The sequence below is a fragment of the Alligator sinensis genome, unplaced genomic scaffold (assembly GCF_000455745.1).
Source record: "Alligator sinensis unplaced genomic scaffold, ASM45574v1 scaffold73_1, whole genome shotgun sequence".
NCBI lineage: Eukaryota > Metazoa > Chordata > Crocodylia > Alligatoridae > Alligator > Alligator sinensis.
Window position 1 is genome coordinate 6,712,002 of NW_005841838.1, and position 23,631 is coordinate 6,735,632.

The following is a 23,631-nucleotide window of genomic DNA, read 5'->3' on the forward strand; positions in this document are numbered from 1 at the left end:
TCTGCCCCAACAGAAGCTTGAGGGTGTCTTGGGGCTCAGCTCTACTGTATTTCCTTGCTGGACAGCAGCATAAACACAGACAACTGCTCCGTTAACCCCCCTGGGGTGAAGGAAAGAAAGTAACCCTGCATATACTAAAGGAACACCCTCTAGCCACTTCTGGAGCAGACCCTGCTACGGAAAATGCTGTTGAGGGAGGAATTGTCCACAGCCAAGCAGTAGTTAGGTGGTTAAAGGAAGAGCCACAAGTTGTTCCTTCCTACTGAAACTACCTGTGTTTATGCTGCTGACAAGAAAAATGGGGCTTTTCCCCCTTCATTTCTGGTTTCTGAAAAAAGGATTCATGTATTAACTGGGGGCATATGGTATGTGGTATATCTTTATAAGGGAACTTTTGTAAACATTCAAGGCTGAGAGGTGTGTGGGTAGAAGATTAGTGCATTGGGGCCTTTACAGCTAGCTATCAGGGCTGTGTGAAGCTTCAGTCCCTGATTCAATTCGGCGGAGATTCAGCCCGATTTGGTGGCTGAATCAAATCAGAGGACCCTTTAATCTCTCTGAATCGAATTGGAACCCTCCAAATCAATTTGGAGAGATTCGGCAATAGACGCAGCTTTAAATGTTTTTTCTACATACCTCAAGGTAACAGGTGGCTCGTGAATGCTGCAGTGGTGGCGTGGATGGAGCATCCCACAAGAGCGTGGGGGGGTCCCCTGTACACTTGGCAGCAGACCCAGAAGCTGACCAGAAGCATTTCTGGTCCACTTCCAGGTCTGCCAGGGAATGCGCTGGGAGTGCTTCCTGTCCACTTCCAGGTTTGCCGCCGAGCACATGGTTACCTTGAGGCACATGGAAAAAACATTAAAACTGTGTCTATGGCCAAATCGCTGATTCTCTGAATCAGCATCAGATCTTCAGGTTCGGATTCGCCCAAATCGAATTGGAGACAGTGATCCAAATCAACAAATCAGATCATTGTCCCCAGTTCAGGCTGAATCCGAATCCAGTGCAGCCTGTTTAGCACACCCCAACTAGCGATCTTCTATGATTCCACATAGGATCATTTGTACAGTTGCTAGAACAATGTTGTTGTTCTTTAAAATGCTTTCCTTTACTATGTAGGATTAAATATTTATAAATATAATCCTATCTGTGTGCTTGTGATTCCTCTAATGTTGACATGGAGGAGATGGGACAGTAGATGGCTTCTGAAAAGAGTACACAGAATGCATGTAGACCACTGGTGCTCAAGCTTTTGGCTCTATAGGCTAGATTAGTGGCAGAAGGCCCGTCAAGCCTTGCACACCAAGATTGGTCCTTGGGGCCTGGCACTACCCTCTCCTGCCCCCACACATTGGAATTGGGCCCCGAGGGCCTGGCATCATCCCCTCCCACCCTCACTTGCCAGGATTGGACCTCAGAGACCTAGTGCCACTCCTTCCTATCTCCCCTACACAGTGATTTGGCCCTAGGGTCCATCAGGACCTCCACCCAGCCCTACACGCTAGGATTAGGCACACAAGGTATGGAAATGTGGCAGCAGGGAAGCAATGCCACTACTCCACCAGCACCAAATTTCTAGACTTGTAGGGAGCCCCACAGGCCAAATGACAAGGTGTCATGGGCCAGATCTGGCCTGTGGACCAAGAATTGAGTACCCCTGATGTAAAACTAATGGTGCTTTGGATTTTATCAGTTAGGAAATTAAGGATGATGGGAGGACTTTAATTCCTTAACAGCTGTTATCAGTGGGTATATATCCTTCTTTAAAAAGCACAGTGGACAAGAACTAACTGTTTTTTAGAGACTATAATCTGAGGTCAGCATTTGCAGTATACAGTCCTGTTAATATTATACCGGTGCTGCTTTTGCTTCTCTGCTTAGTGCTACAGCACATCCTTGGCAGATAGGTGAACACTCCAGCTTTTCAAGTTGTAATGAGAGAGAAATCAATTTCATTCCACAAGAGATAGATAAGATGCTGTGGAAGGTTACTAAATACTGTCATTTGCTATGTAGCACTGGAGTCTTGAAAATGATGTCTAGGATCTGGCTAGAGGGGAAAAAATGGTATTGTGAGGAAGTTCTTGATCTGAGCTGTATCTATGTTATTGTGCTAGAAGAACATTCTGAAGTGAAAATCATTTTGAGAGCAGATATTTTTCTGAACTGGCCACACAGTCTGTTCAGACTTTATAAGGTGATTTATGCTGCAGGGAGAGGCAAGTCTGTTTGTGTCTGGTGCACTAAAGGAAATGCTCAAGAGCAGAGCCAGTAGCATACTCGGGATTATACAGTTGCATTTGCCAGAAACATTCTATCTTCTTTAAAAATATTCTTAAAAGTCATATCCATCTGTGCCAGGATACTATTAACTTGTTCAAATGCCTATTAAATTCTGCAGCTCATAGCAGTTTACACTATACATCAGTGATCGTCGACCTGTGGCTTGCAGGAAATGTGTTTTCCACTAGTAAGCGTTTCTGTAGGTTGGCAGAGAAACTAGTGTGTTACATGCTAAGTACTGTTTCCTAGGGGCCACAAAGGTCAAGGACCACTGCAGTATATGACTACTTACCATCACAGCACTGCTTCCCAAGTCAAACCCTCCACTATTTTTCCCCCTACTTACAATTTATCTCTTGTTGCTCCTGTCTGGCACTTAGAGCCTTTGGGACATAGGCTGCTTGCAGGCGTCTAAAAAAATAAAAATTAAAAAAAAAATGTAAAAAAAGCAGCACTTGGCGTGCTTAGCTCAGTGCACATCCAGAAGAGGCAGTGTGTTAGTTGAACCTGGCTCACCCAATGTCTGTATAGAGCGGGTGCTTTAGTGGAGCTTTTCTGGCACTTCTGTCTAATAGCTAAAAGCACCAAAAAGCCCCACTGAAGCAGTCAATCTATACAGACGCTGCAGAGCCAGGTCAAAGTAACGCGCTGCTTCTTCCAGTAAAGCACAGTTTTGGGGGGGTTTATTTAATGTCTGTGAACACCCATAGTGTCTGTATCATTTTATTTATGGAGACCCTCACCTTGTTTGGTCAGTGTTAGGTTAGGGATACGGCTAAATATCAGGATTTTGTACGACTATAAGTCACAATAAAATAATTTATATTTTAAACTGAAATTAATTTAAAGCACAAAAATATAATAAATCTGTGTTTTGGAGTAGAGAAAGTTGGATCACATATGTATACTGCCCGCCCCCCCCCCCCCCCCCAAAAATGTGGTCTTAATCCTGCATTCAAGTTGGAGTTTTCTTATTGATTTGAATAGGACCAGAACCAAGTAATTAAGTTCTTTGCTGAATCAGACCTTGCAGGAACCATCAACCCAAAACATTTTCATTAAATTCTCCAGAGAGTAAGTAGAAAGAGCAAAAAGGACAAGACTGTGCTCATTACACATTTATTATGTCATTCATATTTCCACTGACTTAGACTGTGGCAGATGGAAGAAGGCTCACTTGCTGAGGAAAGCATTTATTTAATAGAAGCCTCACTCTTACTAAAACATGCTGCTTTAAATTTCCTATGCTAATTCCAGACATTCTGTCCCTAATGTTGGAAAATGTATTTATTGTTCTGTAGTTCATTTTCATGGTGGGGGGGTTGGTTTTTTTGTTTGTTTGTGTTTTTGGTTTTGGTTTTGTTTTTCTTTGTATACCGTCACACAGTGGATTTAGATCAGGTCTAAGCTATGAACCATTTCCTTGGTAAGGTAAGTTTTGGATCCTGCAAAAGTCTTGCATGAAAAATTTCCCCATCTTTGAATTAGAACTAGAAAAAACTCCTTATAGATTTAGGTGAATCTCTAAATAAAAACCATAAGTATGAACTTAAATATAGAAATCAGAATCATACACCGCAGTAATATAGAAGAATTGATTGTTTAGAATCCAGTCTAAATTCAAGTCTGTCTGCTTGGAGAAAATTGTTTACTGGGTACAGATTACCATATGAAATTACTTAATGTTTCAGGATAACATTTCCAAGTTTGTTTTCCATGCCTTTTAACTTACTCGGAGCTCTCTTTGGCTGTCACAATTTAGATTTCCTGTGAGATTAGGATTCAATTTGTGCTGCCTGAATTAACTTATTTTAAATATGCTGTTGGCATTTTGTAGGTATTTCAAGAAATTAGGAAAACAAATATCTTGTCACTTTGGAAATTTCTCCCTCAGTTTGTGGCCCATCCCTGATGTAAGACTCATATTTTTGCCGATTTTGAATCTGATTCCAGTGGAGGAGTGAGTTAATTCAGTACTGGTGTGGTGGTGTTTGGGTTGAGTAGAAGGGGTTCAGGGGAAGGAAAGGCTTTACCTTCCTGTACTCTCTGCACACTGAAGGTAGCTGCTGCCATTATAGCAGTGTCTGCTCCAGTGGGAGCAGCCCTGTGGCATGGGCTCCCTGGCAGCTGTGCCCCATTGCCGCCCCCCCACCCCATGCCTTTGGGCACGAGGCTGTGCCTGCTATGACAAAGGCTTCTTGAGTTGATGGGAGAAGGAGCGCTGTTCCACTTGCCCCCAGCCCCCAGATACACTGCTGGGTACAGGGCTGTATTTCCCACTTCCTGTGGCTGGGCACCCCAGGACTGTCCCTGCCAGGGCAAAGACTCCCCAGGGTGGGGGATTCTGGCAGTCCCTCATAGTCAGTACCCAGGGCTGATACCCCCACCTCCATTATACAGCAGTCTGATCCATTTGTTTGTATGAAAGTCCAGCGTAGCTCTTCCTTCCTAGGACTTCTAGAACTATGACCCAGAACCCTGATGATTTTTTGATGGAATTCAAAACTGCTGAATTACATGTTATCACACCTCTAGGCAGAAGCAAGAAGCTTGGGGCACTGTCCTAACAGTGGCCTGTTTAAGCCTTCTGAGAGGACTTCCTGGAAACCTTCCTCCTCCCCCTGGGGCCTTTGGGAAGTTTCTTAATCTGCTGCTGTGCATCTTACTGGTGTTCTAGTACTATGGCAGAAAGGACAGAGTAGTCCTTGTTTGGTTAGAAGGCCAGTGGTAGTGTACTTAACTCCCCTTTCTCCCGATTTCATGGAAGAAATGTCCCATTCACTTCCACACAAATAATCTATTTAGATTCATAACCCCTCCATTTTCCCCAGCAGCTGCCAGATATGTGCAGGGACCAAAGCCCACTTTTTCCTGGGACTGGTCCATACCCATTAAGGCTGTGCGAAATGGCTGCCTTTCGTTTTGGTTTCGGATTTGGTGTTTCATTTTGGTGTTTTATAGGGCTGTCCGAAACGGCTGTGTTTCATTTAGTTTCAGATTCAGCATTTCGGAGGAACAGTGATTCGTTTTGGTGTTTTGAATCACTGTTCTGTTTCGTTTTGGCCGAACCTGTTCTGGAGCTGTTTTGGAATTTTGACAGTGTTTCGGTGTTTTGTCTGTAGGCTATGATAGGGAATCACAAAACTGCCTATACTTTTGTCATTTCTTGCCAGATTTGGATGAAACTTGCATGGAGACTTGCCCCTTCTGTGGCCATGAAGCCTGCCAGTTTTCAAGGAGATAGGTGCAGGGGTTTCTTGGAAACTGCACCTCGTGGGTGCTGACAAGCAAAATTCATGATGTGTGACACTGTGTGTGTTAAGGCACAGCAGGGTGAAAACTGCAGGGATGGTAGTCCCTGTTCTCACTCTCACAACTCCACTGCAACCAGTAAGCTGCAGGCCTTTCAAAGATCTTACAGGTGTGGGCTTTCCCCAGCCAGGACTGTGCAGTGGCTGGAGGTTATCAGGTGCCTCCTGCTCCTACCCACCTTTCACCAGGGAGGTTTGTGGTCCTGGCATTTCCTGAGGATGCCGCACTACTGGCAGTCCCACAGAGGCCTCCCTACCTTGGCAGGGTGCATTTTTAGGTCATGCCCAGGATGATGTGGGGCCTCCTCCTCCCATATAACCCCAGGCTTTATACCTTCCAGATCTTCCTGGCACAGGAGCTCAGCAGGGAGATGTTCTTCCCCTGCTGACTGGTGAAAAACTAAACTGCTGCCTCCAGCTCTGAGGGCGGGGCATTAAATGGTTGCCCTCATTAGCACCTGTCCTGCCACGTACATTGCCCCTCATGCAGTCATAAGGGAGGCCTGCCAGGTTTCAGGCAGAGTGGTGCAGGGGTTTCTGTGAAACTGCATCTCAAACTGCTGATAACAAAACTTGTGTCACTTGTGTGTGTTTAGGGGTGTAGGTTGTAGCCATGTTGATCTAAGGACGTAGCCTTAGACAGGGATTTTAGGGTCAATCTGATATCTTTTATTAGACCAACTGAACATTTGGAGAAATTCTTCTTTACAAGCCTTCGCATTTAAAAACCCTTCATCAGGCTCAGGAAGCATCTAGTTCCCTGATGGAAGAGGTAGGTGGTCCCAGGTATGCTGTCTGCCTGCGCTGCCTATGTAAGACCAGCCGAGGCAAGGAGGAAGCATCTAGTTGGTGTGTGCGCTGTTCCTGGATAGAAGTAATAGTAAAGAAGCCAGAGGCTGGCATGCAGTGCAGGGAAGAAAGCAAGTCAGTCAAACTGGAAATGGAGGTGTCAGGGGGTGAGAGACAGGCTGGGGTAGGGAGGAAGGGGGATGTAGCAGGTAAAAGTGGAGAGGTACCTAGGGAGTGAGATGTCCGGCAGGTTGTAGTGTCATAAATCCAATGTCTATATTGAGTCCACAAGTTTCTGTATCTAGGAGGTTGATGAAGTGAAGTTCATGCAACATGTATACATCTAAATAAAATAAAATAAATCTACCATTGACTAACTCCAGCATCAGCATTTTCTGTTGTTTGCAAGGGTGCATAGCCACTGCACTATCTCTTAGAATCTGTGTTCAACGTAATGGCCATCCAACTCTCTTGGTCCACATGCTTCTGTTTCTGTCCTGCTCTATAAAGGGTTGGCTGGGGGCATTAACTTCCCCTGGTCCTCATACTCATTCCATTTCTAAGAAAGAGAGAATATTGGCACAATATTAAATGTGCATGAGGGGGTGGCAGTGGGAAGGGGTCTAGGACTTGCAGGAATGTAATTGAACAATAAGGCAAGATTGGGATATAGTTAGTTCAATGTAATCGCTCTCTTGGGGCTTATGATGCATGACACACAGTTAAGTGCCTCTGTTCTGCTACAGTGCAGTTATGTCATAATCATGCTGACCTCTTTTCCCTAGTGCTGAAGAACTGATGTTCTAAAGGGTTTCTCTGTAACAGAGAATATAGTCTGTTGAAAAAAGACGCTTTCAGTTTTAAAATTCTGCAGGATAACTCAGCTCTCTTGCTGACAGATGAGTCTACTTCTTCAGGATGTTCAGCATGTAGTTTCTACTCAAATGAAACCTTTTCTCATCTGTCATCAGATATTTTTTTAGAGTACTGAAGATTTCATTTCTAACTAAAGGGTAGCTACAAAGGCTTTTATTCTTTCTAAGTATTCAAAATTCTGGTCTCACATTTACATTCCTTAGAATGTAAACTGAACTTTGTGAGAAGAGATCAAATAGTATCACCAGATCCTGGAAAACAGGGGATTATCCCTGAGGCAAAGGACTCACATAATTCCTTTGAGAACAGTACATGGCCAGGTGCTTTTGCTTCTTTTGGAATTTCTCTAGTGAAACCAACTATTTATATTCACCAAGAATAAATGACTTCCCCACCAGAATTCTTCAGGATACCTAGACATACCACGTTTATTTGTATTATAAAACATAGGAATAAGCTCCTATATATTCAACCATTGTAAAAGCAGAGCTTTTACAAAGTTCCACCATTAAAAAAGGTAGAAACAGATTCAAATCTAGACAAGGTATAGCTGCGTTTCACACTATATCAACTCTAATTGCTACTAGTGGTGATATAAAAACCATGCTGACAAGCACAGGGAACAGAATTAATTCATTATTTTTCAAAATATTAGTAGAGTCAACTTCTAGTTCAGACATTTACCTGAAGTTTTTTTGTTTAATTTTTACATTAAAGGGCTCCAATAGGACAGTGCAGAGATCACTCGAAGCCTATTGGTATCAGTGGGAGTGGAAGTCACCAAGTATTTGCCAAAACCAAGAGCCTGGCTCTTCATATTCAGGTTTATTTCTGAATCTTCAGTAGAACTCCTCAGTACCTGCATTGAAGCAGGATCCCCATACATATCCTTTTTCTGAACAGACTGTGCTATAATCCAGTTAAATCCAGTATCCTTACAGGAAGAGATAATCCAAAACCCTCCCCCTTCTCATTGCCCCCCAGTATCCAGTACAGCACTAGATAACTTTACACAAGGGAATTACACCAAAATCATAGAATCAAGGAACAGAAGGGATCTGTAAGATCATCAAGTCCGGTCCCCTGCCATAGGCAGGAGGTAATTGGGCTCAAACGAGCTCCATGAAGTGCCTGTCCAGCCTCCTCTTGAACACCTCCAGGCAGGATGACTGCACCACCTCTCCTGGGAGTATGTTCCAGATTCTAGTTACTTTTACGGAAAAGAAGTTTTTTCTTATGTCTAACCTAATTTTTTCCTCAACTAACTTGAGCCCATTGGATCTCATCCTCCTGAGGGGTGCTTTTCTGAAGAGCTGCTCCCCTAGGTCTTGGTGTTTGCCCTGATATACTTGTAGGAGGTTATCAAGTCACCTCTCAGTCTTCTCTTACTCAGACTGAACAGGCCCAGTTCTTGGAGTCTCTCCTCATAGGGCCTATCACCCAAGCCCCTGAACATGTGGGTGGCCCTTCTCCGTACTCTGTCAAGTTTATCCACATCCTTCTTGAAGTGCAGTGCCCAGAACTGGACATAGTACTCCAGCTGTGGCTTCACCAATGCCGAACAGAGGGGGAAAAGCACCTCTCTGGATCTACTGGCAACATATTGGCTGATGCATGCCAGAGTTCTATTTGCCCTGTTGGCAACTTCATCACACTGATGACTCATATTCATCCTTTGGTCGATTGTCATCCCCCCGGTCCCTTTCAGATGCAGTGCCAGCCAGTGGACCACCACCCATCATATAGTTATGGTGAAAGTTCTTCCTACCCAGATGAAGGACCCAGCACTTATCCCTATTGAACTTCATCTGATTGCGTTTAGCCCATAGGACCAGCCTGTCAAGGTCATCCTGGATACTTGCCCTGTCCTCAGATGTGCCCGCCTTTCCCGACAGGTGGGCGTCATCCACAGACCTGATCATTGTGCTTTCCACTCCCTCATCCAGGTCAGTGATAGAGATGTTAAAGAGCACGGGCCCAAGCACTGATCCCTGGGGGACACATGGCCCTCCAGGATGAGGCCACCCTATCAATTATGACGCACTGGGAATGGCCGCTGAGCCAGTCGCCAACCCACCTCACCATAGCCTGGTCTAGACCAATACCCTCCAACTTAATTGTGAGAATCTCATGGGAAACAGTATCAAAGGCCTTGCTGAAGTCAAGGTAGATGATGTCCACCTCTTGTCCCGTGTCCAGCTGATTGGGCCTGGTCATAAAAGGACACCAATGTTTGTTAGGCATGACCTCCCCTTGATAAATCCATGCTGGTTGTTTCTCAGTACCCCGCTGGTTACGAGCTTGTGGTTGATGGCCTCCTTGATGATTTTTTCAAAGATTTTTCTCAGGATCCAAGTCAGACTGACTGGTCTGTAGTTTGCAGGGTTGTCCCTCTTTCCTTTCTTAAAGATTGGCACCACGTCAGCCTTCTTCCAGTCATTTGGGACCACTCCTGAGTTCTACGACTCTTCAAACAGCCTCAACAGAGGCACCCCTATGAGTCCAGCCAGTTCTTTCAGGACTCTCGGGTGCAGTTCATCTGGCCCAGCCAACTTGAAAATGTCCAGGTGTTCTAAGAGTACCTTCATCTGTTTGGGGTTAATTTTATGTGCACTGCTGTCATCACTGTTATCTCTGGGTCTTTGGACAGGTGATGAGTTCATGCCTGATGCGCAAATACTGAAGTAAGAATTGAAGAGCTCTGCCTTTTGGGGATCAACTGTGGGCTTCCCCTCCATGTTCAGTAGGGACCCACAGTGGAGCTTGATTTTTTTTCTTGCTCCCTATGTACCTATAGAAGGACTTTTTGTTGTCTTTTGCTTTAGTTGCTAGCCTGATCTCCATGCCTACCTTGGCTTTCCGTGTCTCATACCTGCAGGCCCTGGCCATATGAATGTACTCTTCTCTGGATGCTGAATCATTTTTCCATTGCCCTGTACACTTCTTTCTTTTTGAGAAGTTCCCTGATGTGCCTGTTGAGCCAGGCACGTCTCTTGGCCCCTTTCCTTTCTTTTGACCATGTGGGTATGGCCTCATTTTGAGCAGTGAGAATTGCCTCCATGAAGAAGCACCACCACTTAATAAGGAAAAGCTTCCTAAAATAAGGAAGGCTAGCTGGAAGGAAAATGAAAAGGTGCAGCCAAGAGAGTAAAATGCCTACCAGAAGCATCTGCACTGTAACCATGTACCATAAATCAGCAAAGACATGAAGTGGTCCAAGAAAAAAAATCAGAGCCAGTATAGCTTAATAGCAGAATAAATGAAGTTGCTGGAAGTAGTGAAACATCACCCAAAAAATAGTAGTCACATCCACATGAGGAAAATAGGCACACAAGCTCTGGCAAGTTAAAATGACCTCTTATGTTTTCTTGATGTTCCTTATTATGGCTTTACATTAGAAGCAGGAATCCAGCCACAGCCACAGCTTGGTGGAGCCATTAGAGGGCCACCGTGGTAACATACACTTGGGGGAGATCAGGCCATCACAAAGAAGCTAAACTAGTTCTTTTAATCAGTCTTCACAATTCCACACCAGACTGGTTCTTTTTTTAGAGAATAAATCTGAAGAACTGGCTCAAATGAGATTTTAGAGCAAATTGACAGACTGATTAGTAACAACTCACCAGGATTCAAATAAAGGAACTCAAATATGAAATTGCAGTTTAGTGTTATAACTTACCACTAAAATCAGACAGATCCCCAGAGCTGGAGGATCAGCAGTACAACCAGCAGTCTTTAAAAAGGACTTCAGTGGCAATCAGTGAGTCAGATGGCTGTTCCTGACAACATGGTAGAATCTATCATGTAAAAAAATAGCATTGATAGTCTATGATATGCTAGAGAAGAATCACCATGGCTTTTGTAAGGGGAACTGTCTCTCACCAGTTTGCTTGAAATCTTTGACTGTGTCAACAAACATGTAGATAAGTTGGATTCAGTGCAATTTTCAAAATGTTTTCAACAAGGTCTTTCACCAAATGCTTTTACAGAATCTAAGCTATTATGGAAAACTGTGAAGGGAAACTGTCAAGGGGCAGGGCTACCCATGTGGCCCTCGACAGCTCACCAAAACTCATTAAGCGGCCCTCCACCCAAAATAATTGCCTGCCTGTAGGCTAGATGGAGTCTTGGTCTGACCCAGCATGGCACTTACGCGTGCAGTTTAGCAGGATCTAGAATAGCAGTTCTTTCAGAGAAGCCCTTGTAATTCATTCTCCTGTTTTTGGTGATACAACAGAGCTAAGAAAAAGGTGTAGCAAACTCTGATAAATATTCTTCTTACAAAAGAAGTGCGGAAACTCAAAAATACAAACCAAAGCGATGTCATTGAAGCTCTCTGTAATCTCTTTGCATTTAGTATGTTGCACGGTAACTTTTGGCTGTGAAAATCAGGTTCTGACACATTAGAATTAATGGAGGAGGTAGAAATCTTTAAAAGCTTTGTTTAATTCCCTCTTGAATACATGCGCCATGTAAGAAGGTGTTAAGAATTGTGAGAGAAATTAAAATAAATAAGGTGCCCTTGAAATGCTTTTTATCCAGAAAAATCCTCCAAAATGGAAAACCCCCTCTTTTTTTCCTTGAAATCTTGACACAACTTGCTTAAAGGAAAATAAATAGCATGAGAGGTAGTATTTCAAATTACAAAAGCAACGAGTTACCTTCTACAGCACTTACTCTTCCATTATCTGAACCATTGTATATGTATGCAGTCTAAAAGTATGAGCCAAAGCAGTGTAATGTAAAGTGTATATTACCTTAGAATAGAAGAAAGGCTCTTTTAAAACTCACTTCACAGTCGAGATTCTAAAGCATGTGCAATTATCAACATTTTACAACAACTGTTAAGTATCATCTGAAGATAAATTCCATGTTGCTCATTGATTAAATGTGTCATGCAGCATATGCTGTTAATAGGCTGCTCTGTGCTCACAGATTGATACATAGAAACTCATTTAAAGTCCATTACTAGGAGAGCATATTTGGAAAAAAGACAGTTCTTTGGAACAGCCAATCTTTTTGCCTTGTGTCAGAATCAGCTTAGTTGGCTGGAACCATTAAAGAAATAATTTCCTCATTTTCCTTCTCCTGGCATGAGCTTTATGCTTGTAGCTCTCTATCATCTTTAGTTGAGACTTAATCCACTAAGAAAGATCAGAATCAAGCCCTGTATTTAAGTAGTTTTAATGAAAGATCAGGACTTTTTCAAACATATATTTTCAGGTGGTAGTGGCAGTTATCTCTGGTCTGCAGGAGTGAAGATAAATGTTTTTACGTGTTTGCGCAATCCAAGTATAGTTTCAACAGTAATTAATAGCTGGAGGCATAGTGAAATAACTGATTCTTAGTCTTGAAAGAACTGGTTTCAGTTCTATTTCCATCAAAAGTCAGTGTGGTGATCTTAGTCATTCCCCTTAGCAGACTCTTTAACATCAAAAAATTTCTACATAGGTTGATATATATCTCTAAGATTGTTAGACTCACTTGGAAAGATATTCTGAGCTTGGATCAGTGGAAGTTATACCTATGTTCCTCTGTGATGATGAACCTTCAGTAGTTCTAGAAAAGGCAGTTTCCTGTAAGGACAGCTGAAGGCAACAATATAAAATGCAGTGCCACCTATTTAATATAGCCTTCTGCGATAATTTGGAGAATCTGTCCATATGTGGCCAATAGGTATGTGTGTTAGACTTCATATTCCATTTCGAATGTGGTTGGTTTCCTTCTCTGGTGTCTTTTGCCTTCATATTAACTAGAGACAGAAGTTAAACATAAACTGGTTTAAGTGATCGGAAACTGGTTTAAATCTGTAATAGAACAGAAGTTCAGTGCACATAAACTGCTTTTAAAATGGCCCAAACTGATTTAAGGTCAGCTTGGTTGGATGTAATATTAGACTTAACTGATTTAGCTCAAACTGGTTTATGAGACTTCTGTCCCAGATCCTTTCCTGGTTCAAGTTAACTCACAGTCCCCCAGCATCCCAGGGTGCTTTGCAGCCCTAGACTATACTGTCTGCTCCAGTGGAGCAGGGACTACCTCGCCCCTCTGCTCCTTAGCCTACTTCCTGCCTGCATCTGTCACCCCATAGGGACAGGGGTGAGGAAGCAATGGACCAGACTCCCAGGCCTCCCTAGCCAGGGTCTACAGAGCATGTGGGGGTGGAAAAGCCCCTGTGGTGGGAGTTTTTGACCCTTGGCCACCCCTCCCCCTTCCCAGATGCTGATTGCTTCAGCAGCTGCTACAGGGCAGAGGGAGGAGTCCTCTGGGCTGGGTGCCTGCCCGTGCAGCCCAGCGCAGGGTTGCCAGAGAGCCTGTACCTTGGGGGGTTTCCCCCCACCCCAGCCTAGGGCAGTCCCAGGGAGTTGAGGGGAATTCTCCTCCTAAACCCCAGAGCTGCTTGCCGTAGTCGTCGTGAGTCTCAGGGAGTGGAAAGAAATTCTCCTGCTCTTCCACAGCCAGTTTTGCCTCCGCTGCAGTGAACTTGAGGCAAAACCCATTGCAGGGGAGTGGAGGAATTTCCCTGCATTTGCTGAGGCTACCCTGGGCCATCCATGAAACTCACAGTGGCTAAGGCATTTGTCTCTGGGGCTCAGGAGGGGACAAATTCCCCTCAGTTCCCTGGGGCTGGGGGACCCTGGGTTGGAGTGGGGGGAACCCCCTCCAGGCAGGGGCTCCCCAGTGCCCCCATGCTGAGCTGCATGGGCAGGCACCTGGCACAGAGGACTTCTTCCTCCCTCCTGTGGCAGCAATCGGGGTCTGGGGTGGGAGAGGGGGGGAGTTCCCCTCAGCTCCCCAGGGCTACCTGGGCTGGGAAACCCAGGCCAGGGGAAATCTCCTGAGGGGGAGGCTCCCCCAAGGTGGGAGTCAGCATGGGATCAGGGGCATGTACCGAGGAGCCAGCTGGGGACACTTGGATGGGTTGGCAATGGCCAGCAGCCTAGGAGATGTGCTCTGGCCTGGTCCATGCAGGCCTCCCCCTGCCTTTCCCAGTTGAAAACTGAATGTCAGTTCAACCTACGCAGCTTAAAGAAAGCACCCTAGATTGAGTAGATTCTGCCTCGGGCTCTTTGACTCTCTGTACTTAGCCACTGAGATAAAGTTTTTCTAGGCAACATGAGACATGTTTACACCTGACAAAAAGCTAGTAATGAAGATTAATTCAACTTTGATTGTCCTTTTAACTCAAGCATCCTTGAACAGATAAATGACTACCACCTAGGATAAACTCCTGGCCCCCTTTTTTTCTTAATCTGAATTTTAGGGCAAGGGTTCCCAAAGTTTTTATGCCACGGCCCGGGAAACCACAGCCCAGCGGCGGGGGGGAACCAAACCCTGTGCTGCCACGGGCCCTGCAGAAGGAGCCACAGCCTCTCTGCCCGGCTCTGCGGGCCCTGGTTTGCTGGTCCACAGCCACTTCTGGTCTGGCAGCTGACCATGCAGCGGGCCTTGGTACTGGGCCGCAGCCCGGGGATTGAGAACCCCTGCTCTACGGTACAATTAAGGCACTGCTCACAACGGGGAGTGTTTTGATTACCTTACAAGAGGGACTGACATTATAAAAGCCACTTTGGGAGAGAGAGAGCCAGCCAGCCAGCATGAGCTTCTGTGGAAGCAAAGTCAGGGAAGGAAAGAAACTGATCAGCTCCATAGTTTGAAGAAGCAGCTATGTACAAGATAGCAGAAGGAGGTTCCAGGACTAAGCACAAAAATACTCAAGAGTGATAAAAGAGGTAGACAAACTCGTATGGTATTTTTATTGTTTTGTTCCTTTTTGCACCAGCTAAAGATGAGTGATTGTTTCTTACAAAGTCTATCTGCTTCCACTATCTCCTATCTTGAATGCCTTTAAAATCAGACCTTTTGAGAAAGGGTGCACTTAAGCTACCAGTGGGTGCATCTACACATGCAACTAATCCAAAGCAATAAACTCTGGAGTTTATTGCTCCTGGGCACTGTATTTGAATGTGTGCCTGGGACCGCAGCACATTGAGCTGGGTCTCATCATCCCCGGCTGGTAGGTGGCCCTGGGGTTAGCCTGCCAGATTGGGGCTGCTTCTGCCCAGCTCAGCGTGTTGTGGAGGGGTTGGCTGGAGCATGAGGGTGCTTTAGTACAGACCTAGCCAGCAGGCAACCCACACACTGAAGCACCCTTGTGCTCTAGCCAACTGGATTTGTGTCTTGCACATGTGTTACAATGCACTAAAACACTCAGCAGCAGGATAGTAGTTGTATTTACAAGTACTAACCTGCTGCGCAGTTTATTAGTTCTGTGTGTCCTAATAGGGCTGCACATGCAGACATGGAAATGTTTACTGTGGAGCTAATTAGGTGGCTCCACAGTAAACGTCTCATGTAGACGTGCCCAGTGTGGGTGGGAAGGGGATCGGTACTGGCCCTTAGGGCTTATGACAACTGGGCCACAAGATCCCATTTCCAAAGCATGACAGATACTTCCTGGATACAGTCTCTATGCAAGGGAGGCTAAAGAAAAAATTAGTGATGCAGCCTACTTGGAGCAAGGGAAGCTTCGAGCACAAACACCCAGCATTGCAGGACTCAGTATAGAGCTTGGTGAGCAAGGCTGAACCAGACTGAATAACACCTTCCCATTCAATGTATGCTCCTTACACATGTTCTCGTGCTCCGGATTCTGCTTCTTAGGTTAAGGGGGAAAAAACAGAATGACAAGTAGAAATGTTCTAACAAAAACACAGCTTGGGGAGAGAGCCAGAGGATCATAAAATGGGTGTCTTTGCAGATCTGTCACTGCTTATTTACTTTGTGCAAGGTGTTCTGGTATTATAGCAAGCAGTACAGTTTTAAAAACTTGATAAACTTGTTTTTTTCAGCTCAGGATTAGTGGGAGTGTTGGCAGGCAAATGTATACAGCATCTAGCTGCAACATTCCTACCTCTAGTCAGTGCATTTAATCCATTATTTTCCTGAGCACTATAGTTACTTGCCTTTTTTTTATGAATAATCTATTAGGTGCAACTAATGGATTGTGGTAATAGATCCTGTTGTTTGTTAATGGGTACAGTAAGACCTTCTTGATTAACCTTTAAATCTAAATTGCTTTGCATTACAGTAGTCTTGTAAAATATAAACTTGTAAGGGTGCCAATGCTTAGACATTTATTTGTACAGTGGTTAGAGTGTTTTTGTACTCCCTCTGTACAGAGGTTCTACCAACTGCCAGTTCAGAAATCAGTGCCCTGCATGTAATACTAAGGATTAACTACCATCCACTGCTTTAGTTACAATATTTTCTCTCACACAGCCAGCAGCACCATGGTCTTTTACGCAAAGCAAACTCCACAAAATTGCATTAACTTACCCATGCATACCTTGAATCAGGGCATTAAATGGTGCCTTCCTGGACAAAATGCATTGTTCTTTTCCAATAGCATTTAGAAGGTGTTTTAAAATAATAATTTGACAGTACTACTTTAGGCAAACATTCTAAGCGAATACATTAAATTTGAGTGCATTACACATCTTAAGATTCTTTTTATGCTCAAGATCAAAAGCAAGAGCAAAGTAAATTGCCTGCTTGTCATCTTAGTATTATTGCGTTGACTGATTCAGATTGGCTTCTAATGCTAACAAAAATAATTGGAGTGCAGCTGAGTGAATACAAAAAAGTGCACTATTGAAGAACAAGGCTGCATCGTTTAGACCTCTAATATATAGCAGTGACCTCTTTCTGTTTCTTTGTTCAAGTTGTAATGCACATTAATACAACCATGTAAAAGTTAGTACTCAGAGCTGTCTGGTATTTTCAACAACCATGTGCAATTTTTGGCCAAAGTTTTCAAATGTGGGTGCCTGAAGTAGACGTAAAATACCATGAGGGCCTGACATGAAGTGGTGCTGCGCCTGTAGAGAATAGATCCACAGAAAATGTCAAGCGCTTACAGTGCCTAATTCTCAAGCACGCAGCCAGTCAGTGGAATTTGCATCTGAGTGATACCTGGTCTGTTGGCCTGTTTTTACAACTTGTGCTAGCTTGAGCCCCCCAGGCAAGATAGTCAATGGAAAGTTTGGCTTGCAGATGTTTATGTAGTGCTTAGATGGGCTGCACTATCAAGACTGGAGCACTTTTGGGTAAGTCCAGAAATAGAACTCTAAATGACAGTAATTAGTCACCTGTCAACTTAAACTGCCCCCAAAGCTAGCAAGCAGGCCATTTGTGAATGTAATCCTTTGACCAAATCAACCTTAAATTGGACTCAAGTAGATTTTGGGCTCAATGTTTCAAAAGTAAACTAAATCAGTACTTCTCAGCAGCCACAAAGCTGCCTGGCCATTTGGATGTATTAGACGCCTTCATTTTAGCATGAAAGGATTGGTAGGTTTCTAAAGCTGGGCTACTCTGTATGCTCAGAAGCAACCCACATTGACCACCTCAGTGCCTTGCTCCAGTCTAAGCTTTGCTGCAAGCCAGGTCACTAGAGCTGACAACTCAACTCTGCTCAAGTCCTTAATTCCTTGCACTTTGCATGCCTTGCATCTGTTGGAAGCAGAGGACCAGCCAGACTGCACCTTCTGCCCAGTACTTAAAGCACTTGTCCAGGAAATGACATCTAGGTTACAGGCACCCCTTCCCCAGGAAGGACTGATTTTACTTCTCCCATTTCCCAGAGAGACTGCACTAACCACCAAACTGTGGGCTAGCCTGAGTAGCCTGGTGGGGAGGAGAGGGGAAGAGGTGTGGATTCCCTCTACCCTTTCTAGGCTGCTCTATGGGACAAGTGCAAAATTCACAGGGTCAGAGGGTGAAAAAGTAAAAGGGTATATTTAATTGGAAAGAGAATTAAGCTCAGTAAGCACAGTGACAAGCATGTGTGGGGGAATCCTAGATTGTGATGTGGACTTGCCTGACAGTTTATGTATTTGCATAATACCATTGTATTAGACTGACATTGATTAAAAATGGAAAGAGCCTGGCAGCAGGGGCCAGCACTAGGATCAACTGTCCATACCCCACTTTATTTCAGAACAGCAGCAGAAATGTCCAGGATCATTCTGCTTATCCATGCAGTTAATTGCTATTTAGTCAGAACATGCAACATACCAAGACCCTACCCTGAACTCCAGAAGGTGGTTGGAGAAAAGTATGTACTATTATACTACACATGCTAGACACTACGTACTTCCCTGGATCTTGTGTAGTTAAATAAGCCCCTTTCTCAGACTTTTCCTCAGGCCGGCATTGAAGTTTTAAAAAATAATTCCATTGAAAATGGCCAAAAATATTACAGTGCATTAAAAGCCTGTCATTGGATTTCCCAAATATATTCAGGCAGTGGTGCCCACACCATTTCAGTTCTATACTTAGGGACTTCCTAGATCAGTCAAGGATAAATGTAAATAATTCAGATTAGCATCATCAACATAAATTAAACTTGCTTCATGGCAAAGCAAAACAAGCCTAAAGTTGTCTGTCAGACTGCAACTTTCTGCACTATTTTCACTGCCTTCATATCTTCTCTTACTTCTCCTTCCAATTAACTGTAACAGAATTCTTTTCTTTTCTTTTCTTTTCTTTTTTTTTTTCTGTTGGTTGGTTTAGTCTGGTCATTGCCCTTTTCTTTCTTTCAAAGCACAGGATTATATGGAAGGCAATAAGATGCCATTTTAGGAACACCAGAAATCTTCTGGCTGGAGAATGGAGATCATTTCCCTTACTAAGTTAAGAAATAGATATTGATGTAAAGGTTTACATCTCCCTGCAGTTTTGATAGCAACTTTTCCATAAAATATTAGGAAAAGAACATCAAAATTTGAAATAATGCTTTTCACTCTGCAGAATTGTGGAGAGGAACTGAGAAAAGTGACAATAACAGGGAGGGCTGCACTGGCATGTAATTCCTAGAGCAGTTCTGCTCCAGCTGAAGAAAAGATTAAAATATTTTTTGTGTAGACTTAATGCTGCCATAATAGAGAAAAACTGTGTCTCTTCCTATCTCAGTTGACAGCAGCCAATCGGGATGTTTTACACCAGGGGTGGCCAACCTGCAGCATGGGTGCCACACGAGGCATGGGCAGCCTGGGTGTATGTGACCCACAGTAGATTGGGAGGGGATAGGTAGCACAGTGGCAGATAGGGCTAGGAGCAGAAAGTAGAGGATCAGATCAGGCAGGGAGTGCAGGGCAGGAAGGAGAAAGCAAAGCAGCAGTTTGGGCAGGGATCACAGATTAGGAAACTGAAAGCAGAGCAGCTGATCAGGTAAAGGAAAGGGATTGAGGTGACACTTGGTGAGGATACAAGACTAATTTGTGGCACATCTGCCAAAAAAAATTCTATATGATCAGTTCTAGCATCAGTCACACATGGCTAAATTTAACATTTAGGCCAATGATTCTCAGTTGTGGGGTGCCTTGAGATCCTTTCAAGGGTGATGTAAGATGGCACAGAATGTTAGGGCTGTTAGCTGTGCAAACATGATTCATGAGACAAACCCAAGGGCCATGTCCAGAAGAGCATGGCCATGCGGTATGTGGCGCTGCAGACACATCTGCAATGCCACATACCACACATTCAGCCATTCTCCATGCTGCAAGGGAGCAGTCTGAGGTGGGGGGGGGGGGGGGGGGAGGTTGACCCCTGGATATCCAGGGGTCAAAAAAAACATGCCAAAAAAAAGTGGAGCAGCACACATGGGACAGCACACGCCACTCAATACCAGAGCCTGGCCAGCTGGAGTCATGCTCCAGCTGCCGGCCAGGCTCTGCATGGCAGGATCACCATTGCTACAGCCCCAGGAGCCACCCAGGACCCCAAGTAAGGCTGCTAGGGCCATCTGTGTGCTAGCCCCAACCTTCCCAACCCCACCCAGGGTAACTTGCTGCGCACCAGAGGGCGCATGGCACAGGCATTCTCCAGGGACAAGTAGCAGTGGCACAAGGTGTCCTGCTGCTAACTGTTCCTGGGGAACCAAACGTCCACGCTGGTGCAGACGTGGCCAAGGATTTCAAATAAGCATCTTCAGTGTTGAAAACATTCTGACCTGTTGTGGTCTTCCTGAGTTTTTTTGCAACAGAAGAATCACATGAAGCTAAGAGCTGGCCTTTTTCAAGGGGTGCCTTGAGTGTCAAGGGTGCCACAAGTCCAAAAAAGGTTGAGAACCAGTGATTTAGATGCTGTTAAGCAGCCCCCTAAACATGGAGGCACCTAAAGTCCTTCAGTGCCTTAGGACCAGATTAAATGAAGGATTGAAGCACTTGAAAATAAACGATGCAAGACTTAACTTTTGGTGCCTGAGTACCAAACTAAACCTTAGAACACCCTGTCTCCTGCACAGGGCCTGGGGATAATTAGATGGATCAACCTGGGATCCAAAACAGCCAGCACACCAGGCTGTGACCCATTTACAGCCAACCATGAAGAAATATTTAGTGCATGGAAGGTGGCTTTTATATCCTGTTCCTTAGGGGCCTTAGTCAGGACTGTAGCAGGCTCCACTATACCCTCAGGATCTGCAGCCCTGAACACTCTTATGAATTTCCTACCTATGGGGACTTTTTACCATCTTGTACCATCTATACTTTTCCCAGAGCCTGACGAAGGGACTTTGATCCCAAAAGCTTGCAGAAAAGGACAGTTTTCTTGTGATTTCCCAGTTGGTCTAATAAAAGGTATCATTTTGGAACCAAGAGTTCTAGTTTTTTATATGTCCTCATGAAGATAGGCACTTTTGTTCTTTCTTTTAAAGAACCAATCAGGGATCACTCTTCCCTTTCAAGCACAGAGCAACCTGAAAACAAGCAGAAGTTTCCTCCTTCACGCAGTCTGAAATGGAGAGTGAGCTTGAATTTTTTTTCTCTCTCAAGGGGGCTTCAAACCCCCATGTTCCACTTCCACCGTCAGGTTCTGGGATATTCTGGGTGCTCCCTCTTCTTGAGCATGTGCCATTGTACAGAAAAAATGTAAGATGCACTGTGTGAGGAGGAAGCATGAATCTTGGCCTTAGTGTTTGGAACTTCCTCCTCCAACTGTTCCAATCCCTAGTCCCAAGATTATTTTGTTTAATGTAAAATAAATGTTAATAGAATAGCTGATAGCCTGGACTGATTGCACCTCCTTGTGAGGACAGGCGCGGGATTTGAGTCAGCAGCAACCATAAAATATCTGCAGTAGGCTTATTGTAATCATGATACTTAGAAACTATTTTCTACTGCATCTTTGAGGGAGTCAGCATGGGACTTTTATAGGCCACCATTTCCTTTTAAAAAAAATCTGAAAGTATACGGAAGCTCTCCTAAACATTATGATTTGTTAAACTGTTTTTCCAAATCATATCACTGAGTCAGAGAAGCGGTCTTTTGAAGTTTATTACACTGAATTATAGATGCAAATTCTATCCTAGGTAGGTATGAGGGTAGTGTATTGCACTGAGTAAAGAATATTCATATTCAGATCAAAAACTGAAATAGGGCAGGCCTTTCAAAGTGAATAAGGATGGCTTCAGTGCCTTATATTTTGCCAATCATATTGATTATTTCATTCTCCATTTTCTGGAGAATGATTTGCCATTGAAATAAGACTTGGCTTTTAAAATTGGAAAGCCTATACAGGTTTTATTGCACATACAGTAGCAAATTTTCTACAGTGAAGGGGGCTTGTGAGGCTAATTTATGTACTTTGTACCATCTTTCAAAACATTTAAGGCCTACTTTTTCCCTCCTATGAAGAGTATACTAAGCATGACAGGTTCCACCTGCACAAGTTCTGTACTCATTGATCTCTTCAGAGGAACAGGAGTATGTGAAGGCCACAGAAATTGTTATGAAATGAGCTGTCTCCCTGGTAAATCCTGGGACAAAGGATGTTGAATCATCCCCTGGCTGCTGTTTTGATTCTCCCATTCTTTTGGCTCTGCTCCTGCCAAGGGAATTTGCTTCCATGCCGTTTTGAGGTCTTTGCAGCAGATGGCATCTCACAATATCCTTTGTTTGTTGGCTAAAAAAGTAATACGATTGAGCCCAGAAGCAGAATTCAGGGTGCCTGTAAAACCAAGGTACCTTAGTGGTTTAGTTAACAGTTGGGGTTTGTGGAGTGGGCCCAAGTGCCTATCTTCAAAAGGAGGAGAACTTGTAAATTAGCAGCAAAGCTTTTCTCCTTCTCATCCTAAGAAGTTGAGCCTCTGCAATCTAGAGCTAGTTACAGTACAACCAACCTAAATCAGGAAATCCAAAACAAAAGGAAAAACAGGTCTGAGATTGGAAGCTTGAGAAGACTTTCCCAAACAATAGTACTTCTTAATTATTAAAAAGAAAATGCCGTGTATTAAGAAGTAACAAAAAGGATGGTCCAATATATTAACATTGACTTCAGTTGAGTACATTAACCTGTATTTCACTCTTTTTTTAAACATAGAGGGCATGTCCAATGAGCGCACATGTTTAGGGCTGTCCATTTCTCGTGGGGCAAATAGCAGCAGTACATATTTGTGCATGTGCACCATGCTGCTTTTTTTAGCGGCATTTTTTATGATACCAGGATCTCCCAGTGTCAAAAAAAAACTCCCACGCTGCTGTCATAACCCAAAGGTATGATTTTGTGTGTGCTTCGGCACTAGAATTATTCCCTCTAAATTGCAGCTTCGTTGCACGGTGGAGTTTTCTGCTGCAGAGGAGAACCCCGGTGCAAGGGAGAATTTCCCGCCAATTTGTAGCTTTATTTGCAGGGTGCATTGCTCAAGCTGCAGGAGAAATGCACGGTGCAAAGGATTCCCCGCCACCCGCATGCAAATTTGTTCCCCGCTATTGGCTAGTTCTAAATTATTCCCACGTGGCGGTTAACGATTGGCCTGCTAGCCATATAAGAGTCTTGAGTGGTTCCCGCCCAAGCCGAAGAGGACTCCACATCCATCTCGTGGGGACTCTGGGTACACGGCAGGGTAATAGAAACCCTGTGTGAGATTCAGAGGAGTTTGGCGACCTGATCCATCGCCCACCTCTTTCCGTCTTCGAGCGATAATTTTTATAAGACGTATCTACGAAGTTTCTATTTCAGTGGCGCGCTTGTCCAGGGCATCCGGAGCTCTGTTTCCGTGGAGCCTAGCAAACTCCACATGATTGTTCGTGTCGTTTTGTTTTGTAACTGCAGCTCAAGCAAGTTTTCCAGCCTGCACCGCAACCATCTTCAGTGTAAGTAAACAATCTTTAAATCTACCATTACGAGTCCGCGCCTAATTCTAGCGTGTCGCCCATTCTCTCCGACCCCGCGTGCCCGGGCTGCTGGCCACAGCTCACGCAGAGCACAAAAAAGGGCCCGGCTCGTGCCCGGCCCGCACAGGTAGCAGCCTCAGGGCTTCTGGGGGCTTGTGGCACCACTCCCCAAGCCGGGTGGGGCAATCAGG

At 44.4% G+C, this 23,631-nt stretch overlaps 1 protein-coding gene across 1 annotated transcript in view; it reads left to right on the forward strand.

The window, feature by feature from the left end:
• Positions 1-23,631, forward strand: part of CPPED1 (calcineurin like phosphoesterase domain containing 1) — a 112,432-nt gene that overhangs the window by 79,849 nt on the left and 8,952 nt on the right. The window contains exon 4 of the mRNA XM_025203452.1: positions 23,379-23,419. Within this exon, the coding sequence (XP_025059237.1) occupies positions 23,379-23,419 (41 nt within the window). The remainder of the gene's footprint in view (positions 1-23,378; positions 23,420-23,631) is intronic.